Consider the following 24,998-nt stretch of genomic DNA (forward strand, 5'->3'; position numbering starts at 1 on the left):
TGCAGACACCACCCCAGTATGCCTTCACTGACAATGGCTCACTGAGCACATTTACAAGTACAGGTATTTACAATGGGAATCCTGATTTAATAAATTCGTGCAGACATTATTTGGTTGCAGGGTAATAGAGATGTACATACATTTAACGTTGCAAAGTCCATCTGGAGTTGTATTTTCTGTTAGAACGTCCGGTTTTGGTCACATTGCACAATGTATAGAGTAGAGCAGGTTCTATTGGTGCCAGGAATATAATAGCATGTGACAGGACAAGGTTTGGGAAGGTGGAATGAGCCAGCAGCGCAGCACTGAGCACAGAGTTATTTGTGTACGGCCCCTGTAGTTTACCTCCCGGCGATGCAGAGGTGACAGGGGATGGAACAGCAGTTGTGGACCTGAGTACAGGACAGGGAATGGAACAGCAGTTGTGGACCGGAGTACAGGACAGGGAATGGAACAGCAGTTGTGGACATGAGTACAGGACATGGAGACAAGGAAGAGATTCATCCTGTAGCACAGTGGTCAGCATTGCTCTCTCACAACAGGCAGCCTGGGCCAGGCTGTATCTGTGTGGAGTTTGTATGTCCTCCATGTTTCAGGTCTCCTCCCATATTACTGGTAGGTTCTCCGTTTGCTGAGTAATGGACCCCGTTACGGGTACACAGAATTTAGCGTTGGTTGTTATGTTGGATGTTAGATCTTCTCTTACAGCGCTGTGCAAACAATAATACAATAATGTAGTCCCCGCTCCCTGTGCTGGCTCTTCCCAATAATTATAAAGACACAGTAATAAAATAGTGTTTATTGCAATCAAGAGTCACTATGGTGCCAGCGCTGGCAGAACGCAGCAATTCTCCTGCAGGAGGCGCTATGACTGAAGGAACTGACGGATCTGCTCGTTCTCTGTGAGAAAATCAAAGCGAATGAGAAGACGGATAATGAAGACGGTGAAATGCTGCATGAAGCTGTCCCACCTGCAGGAGACAAATACAAGAATTTACAACAATCGTCCCAATAGCTGAAGAACGATTCCACACCAATCCCCCACTAACCCCTAGAACCAGGAGCTTCATAGTGGTACAGTGCTGCTTTACTACAGTGGGTATGGGAACATCTGATACACTCCTCCACCCCAGTAACCCTGGCCAGGGAAACTCAATGCATCACCTTCCTACCTCATGGCTCTCACCACACCTCATACCCCACATCAGCAGATGAGCACCATAATGGCAGAGACAGTAACAATATCTGGGGACATCTCCTCCTACCTCAGTGACCTGGACAATGTGCTCTTTGTACTCCATCTTTAATAAATTGCTTTTCTTTCACTCCTTCCATGTCATTCTCTCCACAGCGATTACATTATTCATCACGCCCCTCCAACCCCATCACTTATGGACCTTACTTTCTGATCTGTGCTAATTAATACAACCTCCCCACCTGCTGCTCCATCAGACAGCTGTATAACATCACCAGTCGCCACTTATGTTACATTCACCTAATTAGTAACAGTACAAAAAACCAGCAAACCTCAAACTTATCACCCTATAAATCATCTAAATCTGCCTTCTGGAATTCACGTTCTGTCTGTACCTGTCGTGACCGAGTTATCTCTAACAACAAGAACCTCCTGGCAACAACAGAAACATGGCTCACACAAGCAGACACTGCATTCCTCTCTCACAGTGCTCTGCTGCTTACAGGACTGGACATGTGGGAAAGTGCAAAGGCACCTTTACAATCCCAACAAATGTAGCACAGGCTATCAGGACTATCCCCCATTCCGACTGACTGACTCACCAGAATACCCACTGCCTGGGGCACAGTCATCAGACTATACTCAATCTCTGTAACTCTCCCATCACCACCATACTTGCCCTCTCCTCCACAGGATTGTCACTTCCATTCACTCTCTACAATGTTCCATTCTTCTGACACAGCATCTACCCAAACCTGAGCAACAGCCCTTGTACTCCACATCCTGCAAGAAATATGGTCCTCAGGCACTGTCCTACCCGGGGTCTCATCCTACTTATCTCATTGCTCTCAGTCCGACATGTTGGTTCCTGTGGGATCCTTGGTGTAACTTACCTCAAAGCCACTTCAAACTTCCAGTGTTCCCACGTAACGGAGACCCAGCGGCTGATGCCGGAGGAATTCTGCTTCGCCAACCGCCGCCATGCCCCCACCGCACTAAATACAAGATGCAATAGCTGCAATTAGAGCACCTAACGCACAATGACACAACTGTGACAAGCACACAGAATACCAGAGGAGCTTACAATCTAGAGGCAGGACCATGCCCAAGAGGGTAACCTGCTCTGTTCATATGGATGGAGGAGAACACTCTTATTCACTGTGAGTCCATGACCCATTGTTTTTAATGCTGGAAGAAAATCCTTGAAATAAAAACGGTTTACTTTTGATAACGCACTACGGAGCGCCCCTGTGATAACGCACTACGGAGCGCCCCTGTGATAACGCACTACGGAGCGCCCCTGTGATAACGCACTACGGAGCGCCCCTGTGATAACGCACTACGGGGCGCCCCTGTGATAACGCACTACGGAGCGCCCCTGTGATAACGCACTACGGAGCGCCCCTGTGATAACGCACTACGGAGCGCCCCTGTGATAACGCACTACGGGGCGCCCCTGTGATAACGCACTACGGGGCGCCCCTGTGATAACGCACTACGGAGCGCCCCTGTGATAACGCACTACGGAGCGCCCCTGTGATAACGCACTACGGAGCGCCCCTGTGATAACGCACTACGGAGCGCCCCTGTGATAACGCACTACGGAGCGCCCCTGTGATAACGCACTACGGAGCGCCCCTGTGATAACGCACTACGGAGCGCCCCTGTGATAACGCACTACGGGGCGCCCCTGTGATAACGCACTACGGGGCGCCCCTGTGATAACGCACTACGGAGCGCCCCTGTGATAACGCACTACGGAGCGCCCCTGTGATAACGCACTACGGAGCGCCCCTGTGATAACGCACTACGGAGCGCCCCTGTGATAACGCACTACGGGGCGCCCCTGTGATAACGCACTACGGAGCGCCCCTGTGATAACGCACTACGGAGCGCCCCTGTGATAACGCACTACGGGGCGCCCCTGTGATAACGCACTACGGAGCGCCCCTGTGATAACGCACTACGGAGCGCCCCTGTGATAACGCACTACGGGGCGCCCCTGTGATAACGCACTACGGAGCGCCCCTGTGATAACGTACTACGGGGCGCCCCTGTGATAACGCACTACGGAGCGCCCCTGTGATAACGCACTACGGAGCGCCCCTGTGATAACGCACTACGGAGCACCCCTGTGATAACGCACTACGGAGCGCCCCTGTGATAACGCACTACGGAGCGCCCCTGTGATAACGCACTACGGGGCGCCCCTGTGATAACGCACTACGGGGCGCCCCTGTGATAACGCACTACGGAGCGCCCCTGTGATAACGCACTACGGAGCGCCCCTGTGATAACGCACTACGGAGCGCCCCTGTGATAACGCACTACGGAGCGCCCCTGTGATAACGCACTACGGGGCGCCCCTGTGATAACGCACTACGGGGCGCCCCTGTGATAACGCACTACGGAGCGCCCCTGTGATAACGCACTACGGGGCGCCCCTGTGATAACGCACTACGGGGCGCCCCTGTGATAACGCACTACGGGGCGCCCCTGTGATAACGCACTACGGGGCGCCCCTGTGATAACGCACTACGGGGCGCCCCTGTGATAACGCACTACGGGGCGCCCCTGTGATAACGCACTACGGGGCGCCCCTGTGATAACGCACTACGGGGCGCCCCTGTGATAACGCACTACGGGGCGCCCCTGTGATAACGCACTACGGAGCGCCCCTGTGATAACGCACTACGGAGCGCCCCTGTGATAACGCACTACGGAGCGCCCCTGTGATAACGCACTACGGAGCGCCCCTGTGATAACGCACTACGGAGCGCCCCTGTGATAACGCACTACGGAGCGCCCCTGTGATAACGCACTACGGAGCGCCCCTGTGATAACGCACTACGGAGCGCCCCTGTGATAACGCACTACGGAGCGCCCCTGTGATAACGCACTACGGAGCGCCCCTGTGATAACGCACTACGGAGCGCCCCTGTGATAACGCACTACGGAGCGCCCCTGTGATAACGCACTACGGAGCGCCCCTGTGATAACGCACTAAGGAGCGCCCCTGTGATAACGCACTACGGAGCGCCCCTGTGATAACGCACTACGGAGCGCCCCTGTGATAACGCACTACGGAGCGCCCCTGTGATAACGCACTACGGAGCGCCCCTGTGATAACGCACTACGGAGCGTCCCTGTGATAACGCACTACGGAGCGCCCCTGTGATAACGCACTACGGAGCGCCCCTGTGATAACGCACTACGGAGCGCCCCTGTGATAACGCTCTACGGAGCGCCCCTGTGATAACGCACTACGGAGCGCCCCTGTGATAACGCTCTACGGAGCGCCCCTGTGATAACGCACTACGGAGCGCCCCTGTGATAACGCACTACGGAGCGCCCCTGTGATAACGCACTACGGAGCGCCCCTGTGATAACGCACTACGGAGCGCCCCTGTGATAACGCACTACGGAGCGCCCCTGTGATAACGCACTACGGAGCGCCCCTGTGATAACGCACTACGGAGCGCCCCTGTGATAACGCACTACGGAGCGCCCCTGTGATAACGCACTACGGAGCGCCCCTGTGATAACGCACTACGGAGCGCCCCTGTGATAACGCACTACGGAGCGCCCCTGTGATAACGCACTACGGAGCGCCCCTGTGATAACGCACTACGGAGCGCCCCTGTGATAACGCACTACGGAGCGCCCCTGTGATAACGCACTACGGAGCGCCCCTGTGATAACGCACTACGGAGCGCCCCTGTGATAACGCACTACGGAGCGCCCCTGTGATAACGCACTACGGAGCGCCCCTGTGATAACGCACTACGGAGCGCCCCTGTGATAACGCACTACGGAGCGCCCCTGTGATAACGCACTACGGAGCGCCCCTGTGATAACGCACTACGGAGCGCCCCTGTGATAACGCACTACGGAGCGCCCCTGTGATAACGCACTACGGGGCGCCCCTGTGATAACGCACTACGGGGCGCCCCTGTGATAACGCACTACGGGGCGCCCCTGTGATAACGCACTACGGGGCGCCCCTGTGATAACGCACTACGGAGCGCCCCTGTGATAACGCACTACGGGGCGCCCCTGTGATAACGTACTATGGAGCGCCCCTGTGATAACGCACTACGGAGCGTCCCTGTGATAACGCACTACGGAGCGCCCCTGTGATAACGCACTACGGAGCGCCCCTGTGATAACGCACTACGGAGCGCCCCTGTGATAACGCAGTGGACATGTACAATCACCCTCTAGCCTCGTACATCAGCCTCCTGTACAATCACCCACCAGCCTCGCACATCAGCCTCCTGTACAATCACCCTCCAGCCTCATAATCAGCCTCCTGTACAATCACCCTCCAGCCTCGCACATCAGCCTCCTGTACAATCACCCCCAGCCTCATAATCAGCCTCCTGTACAATCACCCTCCAGCCTCGCACACCAGCCTCCTGTACAATCACCCCCAGCCTCGTACATCAGCCTTCTGTACAATCACCCTCCAGCCTCGTACATCAGCCTCCTGTACAATCACCCTCCAGCCTCATAATCAGCCCCCTGTACAATAACCCTCCAGCCTCGCACACCAGCCTCCTGTACAATCACCCTCCAGCCTCATACACCAGCCTCCTGTACAATCACAGCCTCGCACATCAGCCTCCTGTACAATCACCCACCAGCCTCGCACATCAGCCTCCTGTACAATCACCCTCCCGTACAATCACCCTCCCGCCTCACACATCAGCTTCCTGTACAATCACCCACCAGCCTCGCACATCAGCCTCCTGTACAATCACCCACCAGCCTCGCACATCAGCCTCCCGTACAATCACCCTCCCGCCTCACACATCAGCTTCCTGTACAATCACCCCCAGCCTCGTACATCAGCCTCCTGTACAATCACCCACCAGCCTCGCACATCAGCCTCCTGTACAATCACCCTCCCGCCTTGCACATCAGCCTCCTGTACAATCACCCTCCCGTACAATCACCCTCCGGCCTCACACATCAGCCTCCTGTACAATCACCCTCCCGTACAATCACCCTCCCGCCTCACACATCAGCTTCCTGTACAATCACCCACCAGCCTCGCACATCAGCCTCCTGTACAATCACCCACCAGCCTCGCACATCAGCCTCCCGTACAATCACCCTCCCGCCTCACACATCAGCTTCCTGTACAATCACCCCCAGCCTCGTACATCAGCCTCCTGTACAATCACCCACCAGCCTCGCACATCAGCCTCCTGTACAATCACCCTCCCGCCTTGCACATCAGCCTCCTGTACAATCACCCTCCCGTACAATCACCCTCCCGCCTCACACATCAGCTTCCTGTACAATCACCCCCAGCCTCGTACATCAGCCTCCTGTATAATCACCCTCCAGCCTCGTACACCAACCTCCTGTACAATCACTCTCCAGCCTCTCACACCAGCCTCCCGTACAATCACCCTCCAGCCTCGCACACCAGCCTCCTGTACAATCACCCTCCAGCCTCGCACACCAGCCTCCTGTACAATCACCCTCCAGCCTCGCACATCAGCCTCCTGTACAGTCACCCTCCTCGCACTGATGTGTACAGCCTCCTGTACAGTCACCCTTTCACATCAGCCTCCTGTACTATCACCCTCCAGCCCCACACCAGCCTCCTGTACAATCACCCTCCAGCCCCACACCAGCCTCCTGTACAATCACCCTCCAGCCTCACATATCAGCCTCCTGTACAATCACCCTCCAGCCTCGCACATCAGCCTTCTGTACAGTCACCCTCCAGCATCCTGTACAATCACCCTCCAGCCTCACATATCAGCCTCCTGTACAATCACCCTCCAGCCTCACATATCAGCCTCCTGTACAATCACCCTCAAACTTCCTGTACAATCACCCTCCAGCCTCCTGTACAATCACCCTCCAGCCTCACACATCAGCCTCCTGTACAATCCCCCCCCCCAGTCTTGTACATGAGTCTCCTGTACAATCACTCTCAAGCCTCCCACATCAACCTCCTGTACAATCACCCTCCAACCTCGCACATCACCCTCCTGTACAATCACCCTTCAGCCTTGCACTTATGTATACAGCCTCCTGTACAATCACCTTCCAGCCTCGAACATCAGCCTCCTGTACAATCACCCCTCAGCCTCACATACCAGCCTCCTGTACAATCACCCTCCAGCCTCGCACATCAGTCTCCCGTAGTTATCCTCCAGTCTCGCACATAAGCCTCCTGTACAATCACCCTCCAGCCTCGTACATCACCCTCCTGTACAATCACCCTTCAGCCTTGCACTTATGTATACAGCCTCCTGTACAATCACCAACTCACATCAGATACCTGTACAATCACCTTCCAGCCTCGAACATCAGCCTCCTGTACAATCACCCCTCAGCCTCACATATCAGCCTCCTGTACAATCACCCTTCAGCCTCGCACTGATGTGTACAGCCTCCTGTACAGTCACCAACTCACATCAGCCTCCTGTACAATCACCCTCCAGCCTCGCACATCAGCCTCCTGTACAATCACCCCTCGGCCTCACATACCAGCATCCTTTACAATCACTCCCAGCCTCGCACATCAGCCTCCTGTACTATCACCCCCCAGCCTCGCACATCAGTCTCCAGTACAATCACCCCCCAGCCTCGCACATCAGCCTCCAGTACAATCAGCCTCACACCAGATCCACCTCTTTGTGATGCTGAATGCTATATTGCAGACCTGCGGGCCATGATGAGATAGCGATCAGCCGGAGCCCCCAATCCAATATTCAGAGAGCGGACAGTGTTGAGGTTTCGGAAAACGAGCAGCATTGGTCGCGGCAGAGCGCGCAGCACCTGTATGATGTCATCAAACTGTTCCTTGGCCATATCTTGCATGTACTGTGTCTCCTCCTGGGTCAGTGCATTCCCCAGGGTTCTGGAGAGAGACAGAGGTCGCTGCAAAAGGATCTCACAGAACAGGAGGTAATCTGTGGAGGAATGAGGAGACTCAGCAACAGTACAGCACCACAATGTATGCACACACACCAGTACTGTACCACAATGTACACACGCCAGTACTGTACCGCAATGTACACACACACCAGTACTGTACCGCAATGTACACACACACCAGTACTGTACCACAATGCACACACACACCAGTACTGTACCACAATGCACACACACACACCAGTACTGCACCACAATGCGCACACACACACACACGCCAGTACTGTACCACAATGTACACCAGTACTGTACCGCAATGTATGCACACACAGTACTGTACCGCAATGTATGCACACGCCAGTACTGTACCACAATGTACACACACACACCAGTACTGTACCACAATGTACACCAGTACTGTACCGCAATGTATGCACACACCAGTACTGTACCACAATGTACACACACACACAAACACCAAACACCAGTACTGTACCACAATGTACACACACACACACACACCAGTACTGTACCACAATGCACACACACACCAGTACTGTACACACACATCAGTACTGTACCGCAATATACGCACACCAGTACTGTACCACAATGTACACACACCAGTACTGTACCGCAATGTATGCACACGCCAGTACTGTACCACAATGTACACACACACACATCAGTACTGTTCCACAATGTACACACACACCAGTAATATACGCACACCAGTACTGTACCACAATGAACACAAACCAGTACTGTACCGCAATGTATGCACACGCCAGTACTGTACCACAATGTACACACACACACCAGTACTGTACCACAATGCACACACACACCAGTACTGTACCACAATGCACACACACACCAGTACTGCACCACAATGCACACACACACACACGCCAGTACTGTACACACACATCAGTACTGTACCGCAATGTACGCACACCAGTACTGTACCACAATGTACACCAGTACTGTACCGCAATGTATGCACACACAGTACTGTACCGCAATGTATGCACACGCCAGTACTGTACCACAATGTACACACACACACCAGTACTGTACCACAATGTACACCAGTACTGTACCGCAATGTATGCACACACCAGTACTGTACCACAATGTACACACACACACAAACACCAAACACCAGTACTGTACCACAATGTACACACACCAGTACTTTACCACAATGTACACACACACACACCAGTACTGTACCACAATGCACACACACACCAGTACTGTACACACACATCAGTACTGTACCGCAATATACGCACACCAGTACTGTACCACAATGTACACACACCAGTACTGTACCGCAATGTATGCACACGCCAGTACTGTACCACAATGCACACACACACACACATCAGTACTGTTCCACAATGTACACACACACCAGTAATATACGCACACCAGTACTGTACCACAATGAACACAAACCAGTACTGTACCGCAATGTATGCACACACAGTACTGTACCGCAATGTATGCACACGCCAGTACTGTACCACAATGTACACACACACACCAGTACTGTACCACAATGTACACCAGTACTGTACCGCAATGTTGAGACAGCAGTACTGTACCACAATGTCTGTACACCAGGACTGTACCTCAATCTGCGCCTGCCAGGAGTATACCGCAATGTGCGCACGCCAGGACTGTACCGCAATGTAGGCACAGCAGGACTGTACAACAATGTTCGCACACACGAGTACTGTACCACAATGTACGCACACACCAGTATTGTACCGCAATGTACACACAATAGGACTGTACCACAATGTATGCACAGGAGTAGTGTACTGCAATGTACACACACCAGTACTGTACCGCAATGTACACACAACAGCAGTGTACTCCAAAATTCAGACAGCAGTACTGTACCGCAATGTCTGCACGCCAGGACTGCACCGCAACATACGCACACACCAGTACTGTACCGCAATGTACACACACAGTAGGACTGTACTACAATGTACGCACACACCAGTACTGTACCGCAACATATGCACAACACACCCCAGCACAGCACTGGTAGATACACAGACCTTTGACACCGAGTTCAGCAGAATACTTCTCCATGGACGGACGGTTGCGCAGTACTATCGCCCTCCAGAGTTTACACAGAGCAGTGCGGTCCCTGTGAGAAACAGCACATTACATATCCGAGAGCACAGAGAAAGCAGTGCTCACACAGAGACGCGTAGTGCACAGACATGCAGCGCAGACAGCCACGCAGCACATTATATATCCGAGAGCACAGAGAAAGCAATGCTCACACAGAGACGCGTAGTGCACAGGCATGCAGCGCAGACAGACACGCAGCGCAGACAGCCACGGAAACAGACGTGCAGCGCAGACAGCCACGCAGCACATTATATATCCGAGAGCACAGAGAAAGCAGTGCTCACACAGAGACGCGTAGTGCACAGGCATGCAGCGCAGACAGACATGCAGCGCAGACAGCCACGGAGACAGACACGCAGCGCAGACAGCCACGCAGCACATTATATATCCGAGAGCACAGAGAAAGCAGTGCTCACACAGAGACGCGTAGTGCACAGGCATGCAGCGCAGACAGACACGCAGCGCAGACAGCCACGGAAACAGACGTGCAGCGCAGACAGCCACGCAGCACATTATATATCCGAGAGCACAGAGAAAGCAGTGCTCGCACAGAGAGACACGTAGCGCAAAGACGTGCAGCACAGACTGACACGCAGGCAGATGTGCAGCGCACAGGGAGACACGCATCGCAGACAGCCACGCAGCGCACAGGGAGACACACATCGCAGACAGCCACGCAGCACATTATATATCCGAGAGCACAGAGCGCAAAGAGACGCGTAGCGCAAAGACGTGCAGCGCAGACAGCCACGCAGACAGATGCGCAGCGCACAGTGAGACGCACAGCGCGCAGAGACAAGCGGCTCCTTACCTCTCACTCAGGTTTTCATACAGGCCGTGATCCAACAAGACCAGGCACGCTTTCCCATCCGGACCAGTATTCACCAGAACTGGGACAGAGATGAGATCAGATTAACTGATGAAATGATAAAGTTACCCAGGTTGGCAGGTCTGTCCAGAGATATCCCACACACCTTACACTGCAGTGGCCCCAATACCCACAAAAAGACCATCATAGGGGGTCCCGGACCTCCATTACCCACATACAGCCCATCACAGGGGCCACGGACTATCATAACACACATATAGCCCATCACAGGGGCCCAGGACCATCCTAACCCACATACAGCCCATCACAGGGGCCCTGGATATCCCTTACCCAAATACAGCCCATCACAGGGGCCCCCGGCCATCCTAACCTACATACAGCCCATCACAGGGGCCCCAGATCACTCGAACCACACACAGTCACATCTTACATTACCATTTCCTGGGTGGGGATCTGCATGAATGAATCCTGTAAAGAAAATCTGCTCAGCAAAAACCTTTATGACCTTCTCAGCGACCTGAAAAGAGAGAATGAATTGTCATAACTGCATTTACAGTGTGAGCCGCAGGAACGGGGCACAGCGGGGCCCTGAGAGCCACAGGAATAGGGCACAGTGGGACCATGCGAGCCACAGGAACAGGGTACAGCGGGACCCTGTGAGCCACAGGAACAGGGCAGAACAGGACCTTGCGAGCCACAGGAACAGGGCACAGCGAGTCCATGCGAGCCACAGGAACAGGGCACAGCGGGACTATGCGAGCTACAGGAACAGGGCACAGCGGGATTATGCGAGCTACAGGAACAGGGCACAGCGGGACCCTGCGAGCCACAGGAACAGGGCACAGCGGGACCATGCAAGCTACAGGAACAGGGCAGAACAGGACCATGCGAGCTACAGGAACAGGGCACAGCGGGACCATGCGAGCTACAGGAACAGGGCACAGCGGGACCATGCGAGCTACAGGAACAGGGCACAGCAGGAACCATGCAAGCTACAGGAACAGGGCACAGCGGGACCCTGTGAGCCACAGGAACAGGGCACAGCGGGACCATGCGAGCTACAGGAACAGGGCACAGCGGGACCACGCGAGCTACAGGAACAGGGCACAGCGGGACAATGCGAGCTACAGGAACAGGGCACAGCGGGACCATGCGAGCTACAGGAACAGGGCACAGCGGGACCACGCGAGCTACAGGAACAGGGCACAGCGGGACTATGCGAGCTACAGGAACAGGGCACAGTGGGACTATGCGAGCTACAGGAACAGGGCACAGCGGGCCCCTGGCACAGATGTACATGGAAAGAAGCAGCAAGAAATGTCTGGAGAAGCTGTGAGGACACCGGGACACATTGCATTGTCGCTCGCCACCTTCCTTCATTTTGCTCTGGGCTCTGCACCCCCCACCCCAATGAAATGATGCTCAGAAGAGGTGATGATATAGCAGTGACATCACACGCGCCTCAGACTCACATCCTTCAGCTCCAGGCCCTGTTTCCTGATCTCCTCCACGCTGCTGACCTTGCAGCCCTCGCAGTAATCCGCCGTCAGAACTCGCTGGAAAGAGACCCAGGGGTCAGTTCTCATAAATCCCCATTATATATCATATATTCCCATTTATCCTATATACAGGGTGTCAGACAGCACCATACACCCATCCTATCCCCCAAACCATGCTGTTCTATTCACACGCTGAACCCCCATAGTGCCCCCCGTAGTTTATCGGTATAATCCCAGAACATGTGGGTCGTAGGGAGAACACATTTTGCAGAACCCCCCCTCCTCACCTTACTGGTATATTCCCAGTGCACTCTGGGTATAAGAACATATGGCATCTTCCTCAGGTCTTGTGCACATCGCTCCGAGTTCTGCCCCTCGTTCTCGAAGTCCAGCTCCTGAGACAGAGTTTGCTTCAGGTCCTGCATAAAGGAAGACATCCCAGTACATAGTTACAGATAGGAACAGGGCCACAGATGCAGAAAAAAGTGCATTATGGGTGGTTAGACTGGAAATGGGGATGGACAAAAGTGATTAGTGATGGAGAGGTTACTGACTCCACCTGGTATTTATAGCATATAATCAACGGTCCAATAACGAAGGACTGTGAGATGGAGGAATCTGCAGGCAGCTGTGTGGATAGATGGCCAGGAAGCAGCAGGGAGGAGTCTGCGGGCAGCCGTGTGGAAGAGAGATGGCCAGAGAGGACAAGGGTAGAGTCTTTGCGAATCTGTGTGGATGAGGGATGGCCAGGGAAGAGTGTGCAGATTGTCTACAGAAATAAAGCTGTGCAGAACCCAACACCCCGGGTGGAAGTGTATGTAAGGCAGCAACATTATCAGCCAACTATAATATAGTAATGTCGCTAGCTTTGTAAATACACCTGATGTATATGAAGTTTAAATGCTAAAAACATCACTTTAAATACCCGGCTGCTGAGCACCTAAGCCCTGCCTCTGAGCACAATTCCTGAGCACCTAAGGACTGCCCCTGAGCATGTAATGCCTGCCTCTGAGCACCTAAACCCCTCCTCCGAGCACCTAGCGGAAGCACAATGATGATAGACTGACATAAGGTGGGAAGCTTCTGCACCCAGACACCGGTAACCCAGCACCTCCGACTTGTGTGGTAATATACAGTCTACATGTATGGTTACCTCTATGGCTAGATACAAGTACAAAATTAGTGAAGGGGTTTGAAAATATTGGATAGTAAGAGAGACGCCTATTCCATACCTTTAGGACCCAGCTGAAACCAAACTTCGGATGCATGAACTCAATGAGATGTAAAAGCCATTCAAGGGTTTTTATGTCCCCATCGAACCTGTCCCGGAGATCTATGTACTGGACCTGGATGTCGGGAAAGAAACACACAACATGGCTACTCATCCACCCTTCTCCCTGAAATGTAAATCACCCACATATTAGATATAGACACAACCCATAGCTTGTGGGACCACTGTATAATATTATACGATGTCCGTATAATAAAGACATTATACAGACATAATACAACTCCAGGTCCTGCGCTATCTGTATTCCAGGTGCTGTATAATTGGTGTCCTAGGCAGCCATTATAGAGTGACCATCAGCTCCCATGTTACAGTCCAGCTTATCTGTAGCCAGGCAGTGTCCTGCTCTACACTAATGACCTGCACAGCTCATCATCAGCGGGTATGTACTTTACTGTCTACGTCAGGGGTAGCCAACCCTAGTCCTCGAGAGCTACCAATGGTGCATGTTTTGCAGGTCTCCTCACAGAATCACAATTGAGCTAATTAGCTCCATCTGTGTATCTTTTAAAGTGTGTCAGTGATTAATGATTGCAGCTGTGCAGCAGCTAGGTTGTCTGGAAAATGTGCACTGTTGGTAGCTCTCGAGGGCTAGGGTTGGCTACCACTGGTCTACGTCATCTAGATCATTCGTACAATGACGGTCAGTGCACAAGAACAAAAGAAGAAGCTGAAAGGCGGATGCACTCATTGGAGCAATTATATTTGGGGAAAATATAATGAGGATTAATATCCCTATTATAAAAGGTGAGGAATCCTTTAATCTTTATTGGTAATGTTTGATATGGAAACTCCCACTGATGCGAAATAAAAAGATTTAAATTAAAACACACACACACACACATAGATATATATATATATATATATCTATCTATCTATCTCCTTGTGTTTCCCCCTATATCCCTATAGATTGTAGTCTGTATGTTGTTACCCAGTTTGTTTTATCACTGTCTACTATTGTAAAGCGCAACGGAATCTGCTGCGCTATATAAGAACCTGTAAATAAATAAATAAATATATATATATACTGTACACACACACATACATACACACACACACACACACATATATATATATATATATATATATATATATATATATATATATATATATATATATATATATATATATATATATATATATATATATATATATATATATATATATATGGTGAAGGACAAGAAAATAATGAGAAATAAGTGAAAGAAGATTTCAAATATAGAGAAGTAGGGCCATGTAATGTAGTGCGTTAAGTCACAGGGATTGTCCCAATTGGGATGTGGACAAGAGGTGTAGTATATGTTTTATTTGGACAGTATGACCCTTAGTTGATCCCCTGTTGCACACAATGTAATATTATCTCGGTATCACGACAGCAGGACACAAGCAGCACTTACCGGTCCGGGTCCTTCGCTCCCTCCGTGTTGGTACCGGCCGTGGAGTCCTGCTGTTGTGTCCAGACGGCCGCGTCTGTCATCTCCTGCCTAGTACTGCTGGCGTCCATTCCCGGGCACCATGTTTGCGTTGTCCTGTATCCTAAGGGGCACCGCAATCTTCCCATAGCCATCCAATGGCTTTCAGCTGACCTTCCTCCTCATCCAATCAGGCACATGCCCGGGGGATTTAATCCTTCACCTGAGTCCCAGCAGACGCCAGTGCTTCGCTATCGCTTCCAAGGAGGTAACCTGCGACCTGTGCTCCTGATGTTCTGTGTCTCCCTGTGTTAACCTGCACCAGCGTCTCCATACCTGTGTGCTTCCAAGACCCTGCTCCAGCATTCCCACACCTGTGTGCTTCCAAGACCCTGGACCAGCATCTCCACACCTGTGTGCTTCCAAGACCCTGCTCCAGCATCTCCACACCTGTGTGCTTCCAAGACCCTGCTCCAGCATCTCCACACCTGTGTGCTTCCAAGACCCTGCTCCAGCATCTCCACACCTGTGTGCTTCCAAGACCCTGCTCCAGCGTTCCCACACCTGTGTGCTTCCAAGACCCTGGACCAGCATCTCCACACCTGTGTGCTTCCAAGACCCTGCTCCAGCATTCCCACACCTGTGTGCTTCCAAGACCCTGCTCCAGCATTCCCACACCTGTGTGCTTCCAAGACCCTGCACCAGCGTTCCCACACCTGTGTGCTTCCAAGACCCTGCACCAGCGTTCCCACACCTGTGTGCTTCCAAGATCCTGCAGCAGCATTCCCACACTGGTGTGCCTCTAAGAACCTGCAGCAGCATACCTACACCTGTGAGCTTCCAAGACCCTGGACCAGCATCTCCACACCTGTGTGCTTCCAAGACCCTGCTCCAGCATTCCCACACCTGTGTGCTTCCAAGACCCTGCTCCAGCATCTCCACACCTGTGTGCTTCCAAGATCCTGCAGCAGCATTCCCACACTGGTGTGCCTCTAAGAACCTGCAGCAGCATACCTACACCTGTGAGCTTCCAAGACCCTGCACCAGCGTCTCCATACCTGTGTGCTTCCAAGACCCTGCTCCAGCGTTCCCACACCTGTTTCCAAGATCCTGCAGTAGCATCCTTACACCTGTGTGCCTCTAAGAACCTGCAGCAGCATAGCTATACCTGTGAGCTTCTAAGACCCTGCACCAGCGTTCCCACACCTGTGTGCTTCCAAGTCCCTGCACCAGCGTCTCCATAACTGTGTGCTTCCAAGACCTGTGTGTTTCCAAGATCCTGCAGCAGCATACCTACATCTGTGGGCTCCCAATTCCTGCAGCAGCATACCTACACCTGTGTGCTCCCAAGATCCTGCAGCAGCATACCTACACCTGTGGGCTCCCAAGAACCAGCAGCAGCTTTCCCACACTGGTGTGCCTCTAAGAACCTGCAGCAGCATACCTACACCTGTGAGCTTACAAGAACCTGCAGCAGCATACCCACACCTGTCTACTCCATGTTTCTTGCACCTGCACTCCAGTGGTTCTACTCCGTGCTTCCGGCACCTGCGCTCCAGTGGTTCTACTCCGTGCTTCCGGCACCTGCGCTCCAGTGGTTCTACTCCGTGCTTCCGGCACCTGTGCTCCAGTGGTTCTACCCGGTGCTCCCAGGCACCCGTGCTGCAGTGACTTCTACTCCGTGCTTCCAGGCACCTGTGCCCCCGTGGCTTCTACCCCGTGCTCCCAAGTACCTGTGCTACAGTGACTTCTACTCAGTGCTTCCAGGTACCTGTGCTACAGAGACTTCTACTCCGTGCTTCCAGGCACCTGTGCCCCCGTGGCTTCTACCCCGTGCTCCCAAGTACCTGTGCTACAGTGACTTCTACTCAGTGCTTCCAGGCACTTGTGCCCCCGTGGCTTCTACCCTGTGCTCCCAGGCACCTATGCTACAGTAACTTCTACTCCGTGCTTCCAGGCACCTGTGCCCCCCATGGCTTCTACCCCATGCTCCCAGGCACCTGTGCTACAGTGACTTCTACCCTGTGCTTCCAGGCACACCTGTGCCCCAGTGGCTTCTACCCCGTGCTCCCAGGTACCTGTGCTACAGTGACTTATACTCCGTGCTTCCAGGCACCTGTGCCCCCATGGCTTCTACCCCATGCTCCCAGGCACCTGTGCTACAGTGACTTCTACTCCGTGCTTCCAGGCACCTGTTCCCCCGTGGCTTCTACCCCGTGCTCCCAGGCACCTGTGCAACAGTGACTTCTACTCCGTGCTTCCAGGCACCTGTGATACCGAGACTTATATTATACTGCCAGGTACCCATTCTGACTTTGTTTATGAGTAAGACCTATATCAAGCCTGCTACCTTCTGTCCCCCAGTTAGCCCCTCAGCTCCTGATCAGCAGAAGGACTCGCGAGTCCTGACACTTGGTGGATCTGGTGGTGCAAGGATGGAGATTATATTGATTTTTTCATTTACCAATTACCAATTTAAGAAATGCAAAATTTTGTTAAAAACATTGAAAAGGTGCAATAATGTGTATTAAGTGAAAATAAAATAGAGCTGTCCGTTGTGTGTATTATTTATTATGGTACAATGACCATGAAACTGTGTGGCAATACTGTGGTGTAAAGATTTTCTATGTGTTTAATTGATCTCACTCGCGTGCTGTGGCACTATTCTATTCTGAATGAAAATATTGCTACATTGTATTGTTGCAGTTATCATCTGCAACAATATCGTATTAAATGTAACAAACGTAACTAGAATAGTCAGCAGTGGCTTGTTAGAATATGTATTGTCCACATGCTTATTATACCAGTAAATGAGTGAGATAATTAAAGAATGATTCAATGAATGGAAGGAAATCAACATAATGATATTCATCAAGCCCTAGTTCTGCTGGAGGAATTCCTACATGAATACATGCTAAATGCCCATGAATTTGTCGTCTGTACGATATTAAGAAGAAATTAAGAGCAAATTCACATATGCCGCTGAATTGAATATCCAGCTTAATGCTGCTGCCTGGGGCTAATAGAGTAAATCTGGCAGAAGGCGGCTTCTACAGTTAAGAAAATATTCACTAGGAATAATCAGGCGCTTTGACACAGGCTGTGATCCCAAGAAAGCAGCTGCTCAAATGTGCATGGTGTCCTCACGATGGATACGGCTTTATTGGATGCCGCTGGAGGAAACGATGTGTTGTCGCTCACTGATGTACTCTGTCCTCTTATTGGGGTGAGTGGGTGTCACTTGAATCACCGGAGGAATCCTTGGAGCAGTACACCACCTTGGCCATCACTAGATGGAATATTGGATCAGGCTTCCGTGCACAGTTAGAAACTCATTAGAGCAGGTGAAAGGGGCACTATGTTATCCTTTTGGTCACCTGGAAGTCCTGTGCACGGTGTCCACCGATGTGAATGAGGGGGTGCCAGTGGTGGAAATGGCAATGTCCACAACAGATGGGTAATCCACAAACACTATCAAGAGGCTGGGTTGTAGCACCTAACGCGTTTCACTGCATCCTGTAGCTTTATCAAAGGACCTTTATTGTATTGTACCATTGTAATTTCAGGTATCTTTAAATGTGAGTAAAGATTTTGATACATTTCCAATCATCTGGTATTGTCATTCATTTATAGCGCTGCTCGACTCGCCTTGTGCTTGTCCCTTCTTTCAGGCTTCTACAGTTAATCTATTGTTAGCATGTACATTTCAACAGATCCAAGGACTTGTAATATACCTGTATCTGTTTGGAATATAATTTCCTGATAGCTCGCTGTACTATCCTAGCGGGCTGTAGTGTTTAAGTCTGTGGATTTTCAAGCAGTACAAAATCGGGATTGTTATTATACCCAGCTAATGCAGCAGCGTCACATGGTCAGCACAGCTCGCTGTGCCATCCTAACGAGCGGTGTTATTCAAACACGTGGTTATCAAGTATTACAAGTTGGGATTATCATTATACCCGACTAGAGCAGTATCCGTCTACACAGTTAATTATACAAGCTTAAAAATGCTAACACACATTATTGAACGGACAGCGTCTAGTGGGTCGGGCCGGTCACATGAATCATGTGCACCAGGTCCACCCGCATTCTCCTGATGTACGTTTCGCTTAACACTTAGTCATAGGTCCAACCCGACTGTGGGGCTGTGAGGAGTTTTATGGTGACGAGTAACCAATCAATTGTGAAGTGTGGAGTGACGTGAATCTAATCCAATGACTGGCTGGGCAAATATCTAAGTATTGTCCACCATTTATCTGATTTGTTCTCTGCCTCAATTTAATTGATTGACAGGTCTATCCTCCAACAGGACATTTTTTGCGCATTATTTTCATATATATATCGTGTGGGATATTTATTTTGTAGATCATTCCTTCCTATATTGAACCACATGAAGAATAGTATTTGCTTGTTAAGTTAGATATTATTTTCTCCATTATTAATATTTATATCCAGATGCCTGATAGTTTTACATTTTTTGGATACATTTTTTGGATACAAATTAGTTATTCCCATATAGATTTCTCAGTATTAGTTATAAGTGTATAATGTATTTATTCAACAATGTGATCAATTCATTATTACGTCAAATTAATTTATCGTGACTATAACTATGTCTGTGTGTTGTAAACATATTACTATTATATTATTTATATTAGTGAATATTATTAACCAGTATATTTAGTGATATGTTATTCCTAATGAGTGACATGATAATGATTTATTTGTGATGTCAGAAATATTTGTAAATGTATAAATATTAAATAAGGTGATTAATATTGTGAAAACATTAATAATTATTCTTAATATTATTAAATACATGGAAAGCAGACTCTTGTGTCGCGCCCAGAGAATTTATATAATTTTTTGTGTTGGGGCTGCCTAGCTCACAAGATCCCCTGTTGGAAGGGGGATATGGGAAGGAAATGTAGCACAGTTTTGAGTCGGCGCCCCTAGTGATGATCTTCACAATTTGATCTATCCAGCCTTAATACAATTTACTCTAGTATACAGAATAAGAGTCCAAATAATTTCAAAAATGTATAAAAAAAGTCTCTTAATCCACACAATGGCAAAAATTCACCCAGATCTTTATGGTATTCATTGAGACAATTCAAACGCTTGATAACAGCAGAAGAAACACAACACATTTGTCCCTTAATAGGACTTCATCAGGGGTTAACGGATCAAAAGGGTAAAATTCCTATTTGGTGGGAAGCAAGTCCTTGGAACAATATAACACCTATTGATATGTTTTCTGTGGATAAACCCACCGGCTGGGTGGCGTATGGCCTTCCTCTTGTTTATGCTGCGAATACATTTGTAGTCTTATGTTAAGTTGGTGGATAAGGTTTCTCTTTAATAGCAGTACCAGTATAAGGTTATGAAGGAGAAGACTACTACAATCGGTCTGGGGAAGTAACAATGTGTAATTCACACTGGACCTGTGTTCGATCCCTGGTGGATCCAACTGCAAAAGCTCAGAAATTGGAATAAAACAGTAAACTCAGTACAGATTCTGGAGTTAATTCAAAGGCGGTTCTCACCTTCAGTGAGTGTGCTCTGGTCACAGGTTCTGTCTAAATGAGGCTCATTCAGACAGAACCTGTGACCAGAGCACACTCACTGAAGGTGAGTATTTTTGTTTGATGTGATTCAAAAATTCCTATTATGATATTAAGTTAATATGAAAGTATAATAATATATAGGGAATATCATGGATATTATATAATATCTTCATTTTATATCAGCTATGTGTGGAAGTCTATTATTCTTAGATGTTTCTTTCATAGAAAGGCACCATAATTAATATGTTCACTCATCCCAGAGGGTTGAAGTCCTCCTAGGATGAAAGTCCAAAAACTTTCTCTCTTCAACAATTCCTGATTGATATTACCTCCTCTTATTCCTAAATTGATTTGTTCAATGCCAAAGGCTTTCAATAGCTTTCAACCATCCTGTGGTGATGTCTGGTTTTGGCAGCTTAGGAAACAATTTTAATAGTTTGTACAACATTAAACAATCATGCAGTGGGCTGGTCCCTGTGCCCTGATTTGCATGAACAATCCCTATGAGATCTGAGGACTTATATTAACTTGTCTTAATATAATTTTAGTATAAATACATGGACAATGAATCCCCTAGCAACAACATATACACAGCCCTCTGACTCTTAACGACACGTGTTTCACATTTCTTCCTCATAGCCCTCTGACTAACAACACGTGTTTCACATTTCTTCCTCATAGCCCTCTTACTCTTAATGACATGTGTTTTGCATTTCTTCCTCATAGCCCTCTGGCTAATGACACGTGTTTCACATCTCTTCCTAATAGCCCCCTTACTCTTAATGACACGTGTTTCGCATTTTTTCCTCATAGCCCTCTGACTAACGACACGTGTTTCACATCTCTTCCTCAAAGCCCTCTGACTAACGACACGTGTTTTGCATTTTTTCCTCATAGCCCTCTAACACGTGTTTCACATTTCTTCCTCATAGCCCTCTTACTCTTATTGACACGTGTTTTGCATTTCTTCCTCATAACCCTCTGACTAACGACACGTGTTTCACATCTCTTCCTCATAGCCCTCTGACTAACGACACATGTTTTGCATTTCTTCCTCATAGCCCCCTTACTCTTAATGACAAGTGTTTTGCATTTCTACCTCAGCCCTCTGACTAATACGTGTTTCACATTTCTTCCTCATAGCCCACTGACTAACAACACGTGTTTCACATTTCTTCCTCATAGCCCTCTTACTCTTAATGACATGTGTTTTGCATTTCTTCCTCATAGCCCTCTGACTAATGACACGTGTTTCACATCTCTTCCTAATAGCCCCCTTACTCTTAATGACACGTGTTTTGCATTTCTTACTCATAGCCCTCTGACTAACAACACGTGTTTCACATTTCTTCCTCATAGCCCTCTTACGGACATGTGTTTTGCATTTCTTCCTCATAGCCCTCTGACTAACGACACGTTTCACATTTCTTCCTCATAGCCCTCTGACTAATACGTGTTTCACATTTCTTCCTCATAGCCCTCTTACTCTTATTGACACGTGTTTTGCATTTCTTCCTCATAGCCCTCTGACTAACAACACGTGTTTCACATCTCTTCCTCATAACCCTCTGACTAACAACACGTGTTTCACATTTCTTCCTCATAGCCCTCTTACTCTTAATGACATGTGTTTTGCATTTCTTCCTCATAGCCCTCTGACTAATACGTGTTTCACATTTCTTCCTCATAGCCCTCTTACTCTTATTGACACGTGTTTTGCATTTCTTCCTCATAGCCCTCTGACTAATACGTGTTTCACATTTCTTCCTCATAGCCCTCTTACTCTTATTGACACGTGTTTTGCATTTCTTCCTCATAGCCCTCTGACTAATGACACGTGTTTCACATCTCTTCCTAATAGCCCCCTTACTCTTAATGACACGTGTTTTGCATTTCTTCCTCATAGCCCTCTGACTAACAACACGTGTTTCACATTTATTCCTCATAGCCCTCTTACTCCTAATGACACGTGTTTTGCATTTCTTCCTCATAACCCTCTGACTAACAACACGTGTTTCACATTTCTTCCTCATAGCCCTCTTACTCTTAATGACATGTGTTTTGCATTTCTTCCTCATAGCCCTCTGACTAATACGTGTTTCACATTTCTTCCTCATAGCCCTCTTACTCTTATTGACACGTGTTTTGCATTTCTTCCTCATAGCCCTCTGACTAATACGTGTTTCACATTTCTTCCTCATAGCCCTCTTACTCTTATTGACACGTGTTTTGCATTTCTTCCTCATAGCCCTCTGACTAATGACACGTGTTTCACATCTCTTCCTAATAGCCCCCTTACTCTTAATGACACGTGTTTTGCATTTCTTCCTCATAGCCCTCTGACTAACAACACGTGTTTCACATTTATTCCTCATAGCCCTCTTACTCCTAATGACACGTGTTTTGCATTTCTTCCTCATAGCCCTCTGACTAACAACACGTGTTTCACATTTCTTTCTCATAGCCCTCTTACTCTTAATGACACGTGTTTCACATTTTTTCCTCATAGCCCTCTGACTAACGACACGTGTTTTGCATTTCTTCCTCATAGCCCCCTTACTCTTAATGACAAGTGTTTCGCATTTCTTCCTCATAGCCCTCTGACTAACGACACGTTTCACATCTCTTCCTAATAGCTCCCTTACTCTTAATGACAAGTGTTTCGCATTTCTTCCTCATAGCCCTCTGACTAATACGTGTTTCACATTTCTTCCTCATAGCCCCCTTACTCTTATTGACACGTGTTTTGCATTTCTTCCTCATAGCCCTCTGACTAACAACACGTGTTTCACATCTCTTCCTCATAGCCCTCTGACTAACAACACGTGTTTTGCATTTCTTCCTCATAGCCCCCTTACTCTTAATGACAAGTGTTTCGCATTTCTTCCTCATAGCCTTCTCCAGACCATCTACCAGGTCATGGACTTCACTGTCTAGGCCAGAGATGGGGAACCTTCAGCCTTCCAGCTGTTGAACTACACATCCCAGCATGCCCTGTAACAGTGCATGCTGGGATGTGTAGTTCAACATAAGCTGGAGGGCCAATGGTGACCCAACCCTGGTCTAGACCATCTACCAGGTCATTCATACAAGGACAATCAGTGTCCTGCTCTACACTTATGACCTGCACAGCTCTGTGTAATTAGCAGGTACGGAACCTCCCTCTCCAGACCATCTACCATGTCATTCATGCAAGGACGGTCATTGTACTACTCTGTACTAATGACCTACACATCATCAGCAGGTATGGACTTCACTGTCTAGGCCAGGAATGGGGAATCTTCGGGCCTCCAGCTGTTTAACTACACATTTCAGCATGCCCTGCTACAGTTTTAGCATGGTCAATTAGCAAAACTGTAGCAGGGCAGGCAGGTATGTGTAGTTCAAAAACTGGAGGGTCGAAGGTTCCCTATCCAAGGTCTAGGCCAGTGGTAGCCAACTCCGGTCCTCTAGAGCTACCAACAGTTCACATTTTCAAGACAACCTAGCTGCAGCAAATGTGAACTCATTACTCACTGAGATCATTTTAAAAGATCCACAGGTGGAGCTAATTACTTCACTTTCTGTGAGGAGATCTGGAAAACATTAACTGTTGGTCTCTTTTGAGGACTGGCGTTGGCTACCCCCAGGTCTAAGCTATCTACCAGGTCATACATACAATATAAGGCGAGCTCAGGGAGGACAGAAACCTACCGTGGAGCAGAAGGCTCCAAACTAATTCTGTGTCACCAGCAGGTGTGGAACCTCCTCCAAGATTAGCACCACACTCGGATGAGCCAATGTCAGACTATACGTCTATCACTACTACCAGATGTCTACAAGAGGTTCTTGGAATCCTTTTGTTTGGGCAGCACAAACCACCAGCTCGAGGAGTCAATGTCGTGTTGATGGTAAAGAGATGAAACCCACCAGCACGCACCAACAATGCTCATATACAGTAGGAGAGATGCTCAGTCACTGCTACAGGACTCTACTAATGCTGTACCCACTCTGACGACAATAGGACATTCCTCCAGCATTCCCGAGTACTCACCTCTTCAGAGGATCACGTTCTACCTCCATAACCTACCCTACTTATCCCTACATGGATCAGACATAACCTAAACTGTTTATTTCTGTAATAAAACCAATCTGATTCCAGGTCCAGGGTG

General features: G+C 49.2%; 2 protein-coding genes across 4 annotated transcripts in view; both read right to left on the reverse strand.

Moving 5' to 3' along the window:
- Positions 1–784: 784 nt before the first annotated feature.
- The window catches only part of ADCK5 (aarF domain containing kinase 5), a 215,897-nt gene continuing 191,683 nt past the window's right edge, over positions 785–24,998 (reverse strand). For all 3 annotated transcript variants that reach the window (XM_083145097.1, XM_083145099.1, XM_083145098.1), the window contains 9 exons: positions 13,813–13,926; positions 12,868–12,999; positions 12,554–12,637; positions 11,517–11,598; positions 11,064–11,142; positions 10,174–10,265; positions 7,884–8,133; positions 2,089–2,190; positions 785–971 (listed from right to left, as the gene is read on the reverse strand). In XM_083145097.1, the coding sequence (XP_083001223.1) occupies positions 866–971; positions 2,089–2,190; positions 7,884–8,133; positions 10,174–10,265; positions 11,064–11,142; positions 11,517–11,598; positions 12,554–12,637; positions 12,868–12,999; positions 13,813–13,926 (1,041 nt within the window). In that variant the 3' untranslated portion in view covers positions 785–865. The remainder of the gene's footprint in view (positions 972–2,088; positions 2,191–7,883; positions 8,134–10,173; positions 10,266–11,063; positions 11,143–11,516; positions 11,599–12,553; positions 12,638–12,867; positions 13,000–13,812; positions 13,927–24,998) is intronic.
- On the reverse strand, positions 15,034–24,127 carry LOC146005675 (uncharacterized). Its single transcript, XM_083145096.1, has 2 exons — positions 16,865–24,127; positions 15,034–16,828 (listed from the first exon to the last, which is right to left on the reverse strand). Exon 1 carries the CDS (start codon positions 23,439–23,441, stop codon positions 22,254–22,256), a length of 1,188 nt encoding a protein of 395 aa, XP_083001222.1. The 5' UTR covers positions 23,442–24,127; the 3' UTR covers positions 15,034–16,828; positions 16,865–22,253.

The sequence above is a fragment of the Crinia signifera genome, chromosome 5 (assembly GCF_055691185.1).
Source record: "Crinia signifera chromosome 5, ASM5569118v1, whole genome shotgun sequence".
NCBI lineage: Eukaryota > Metazoa > Chordata > Amphibia > Anura > Myobatrachidae > Crinia > Crinia signifera.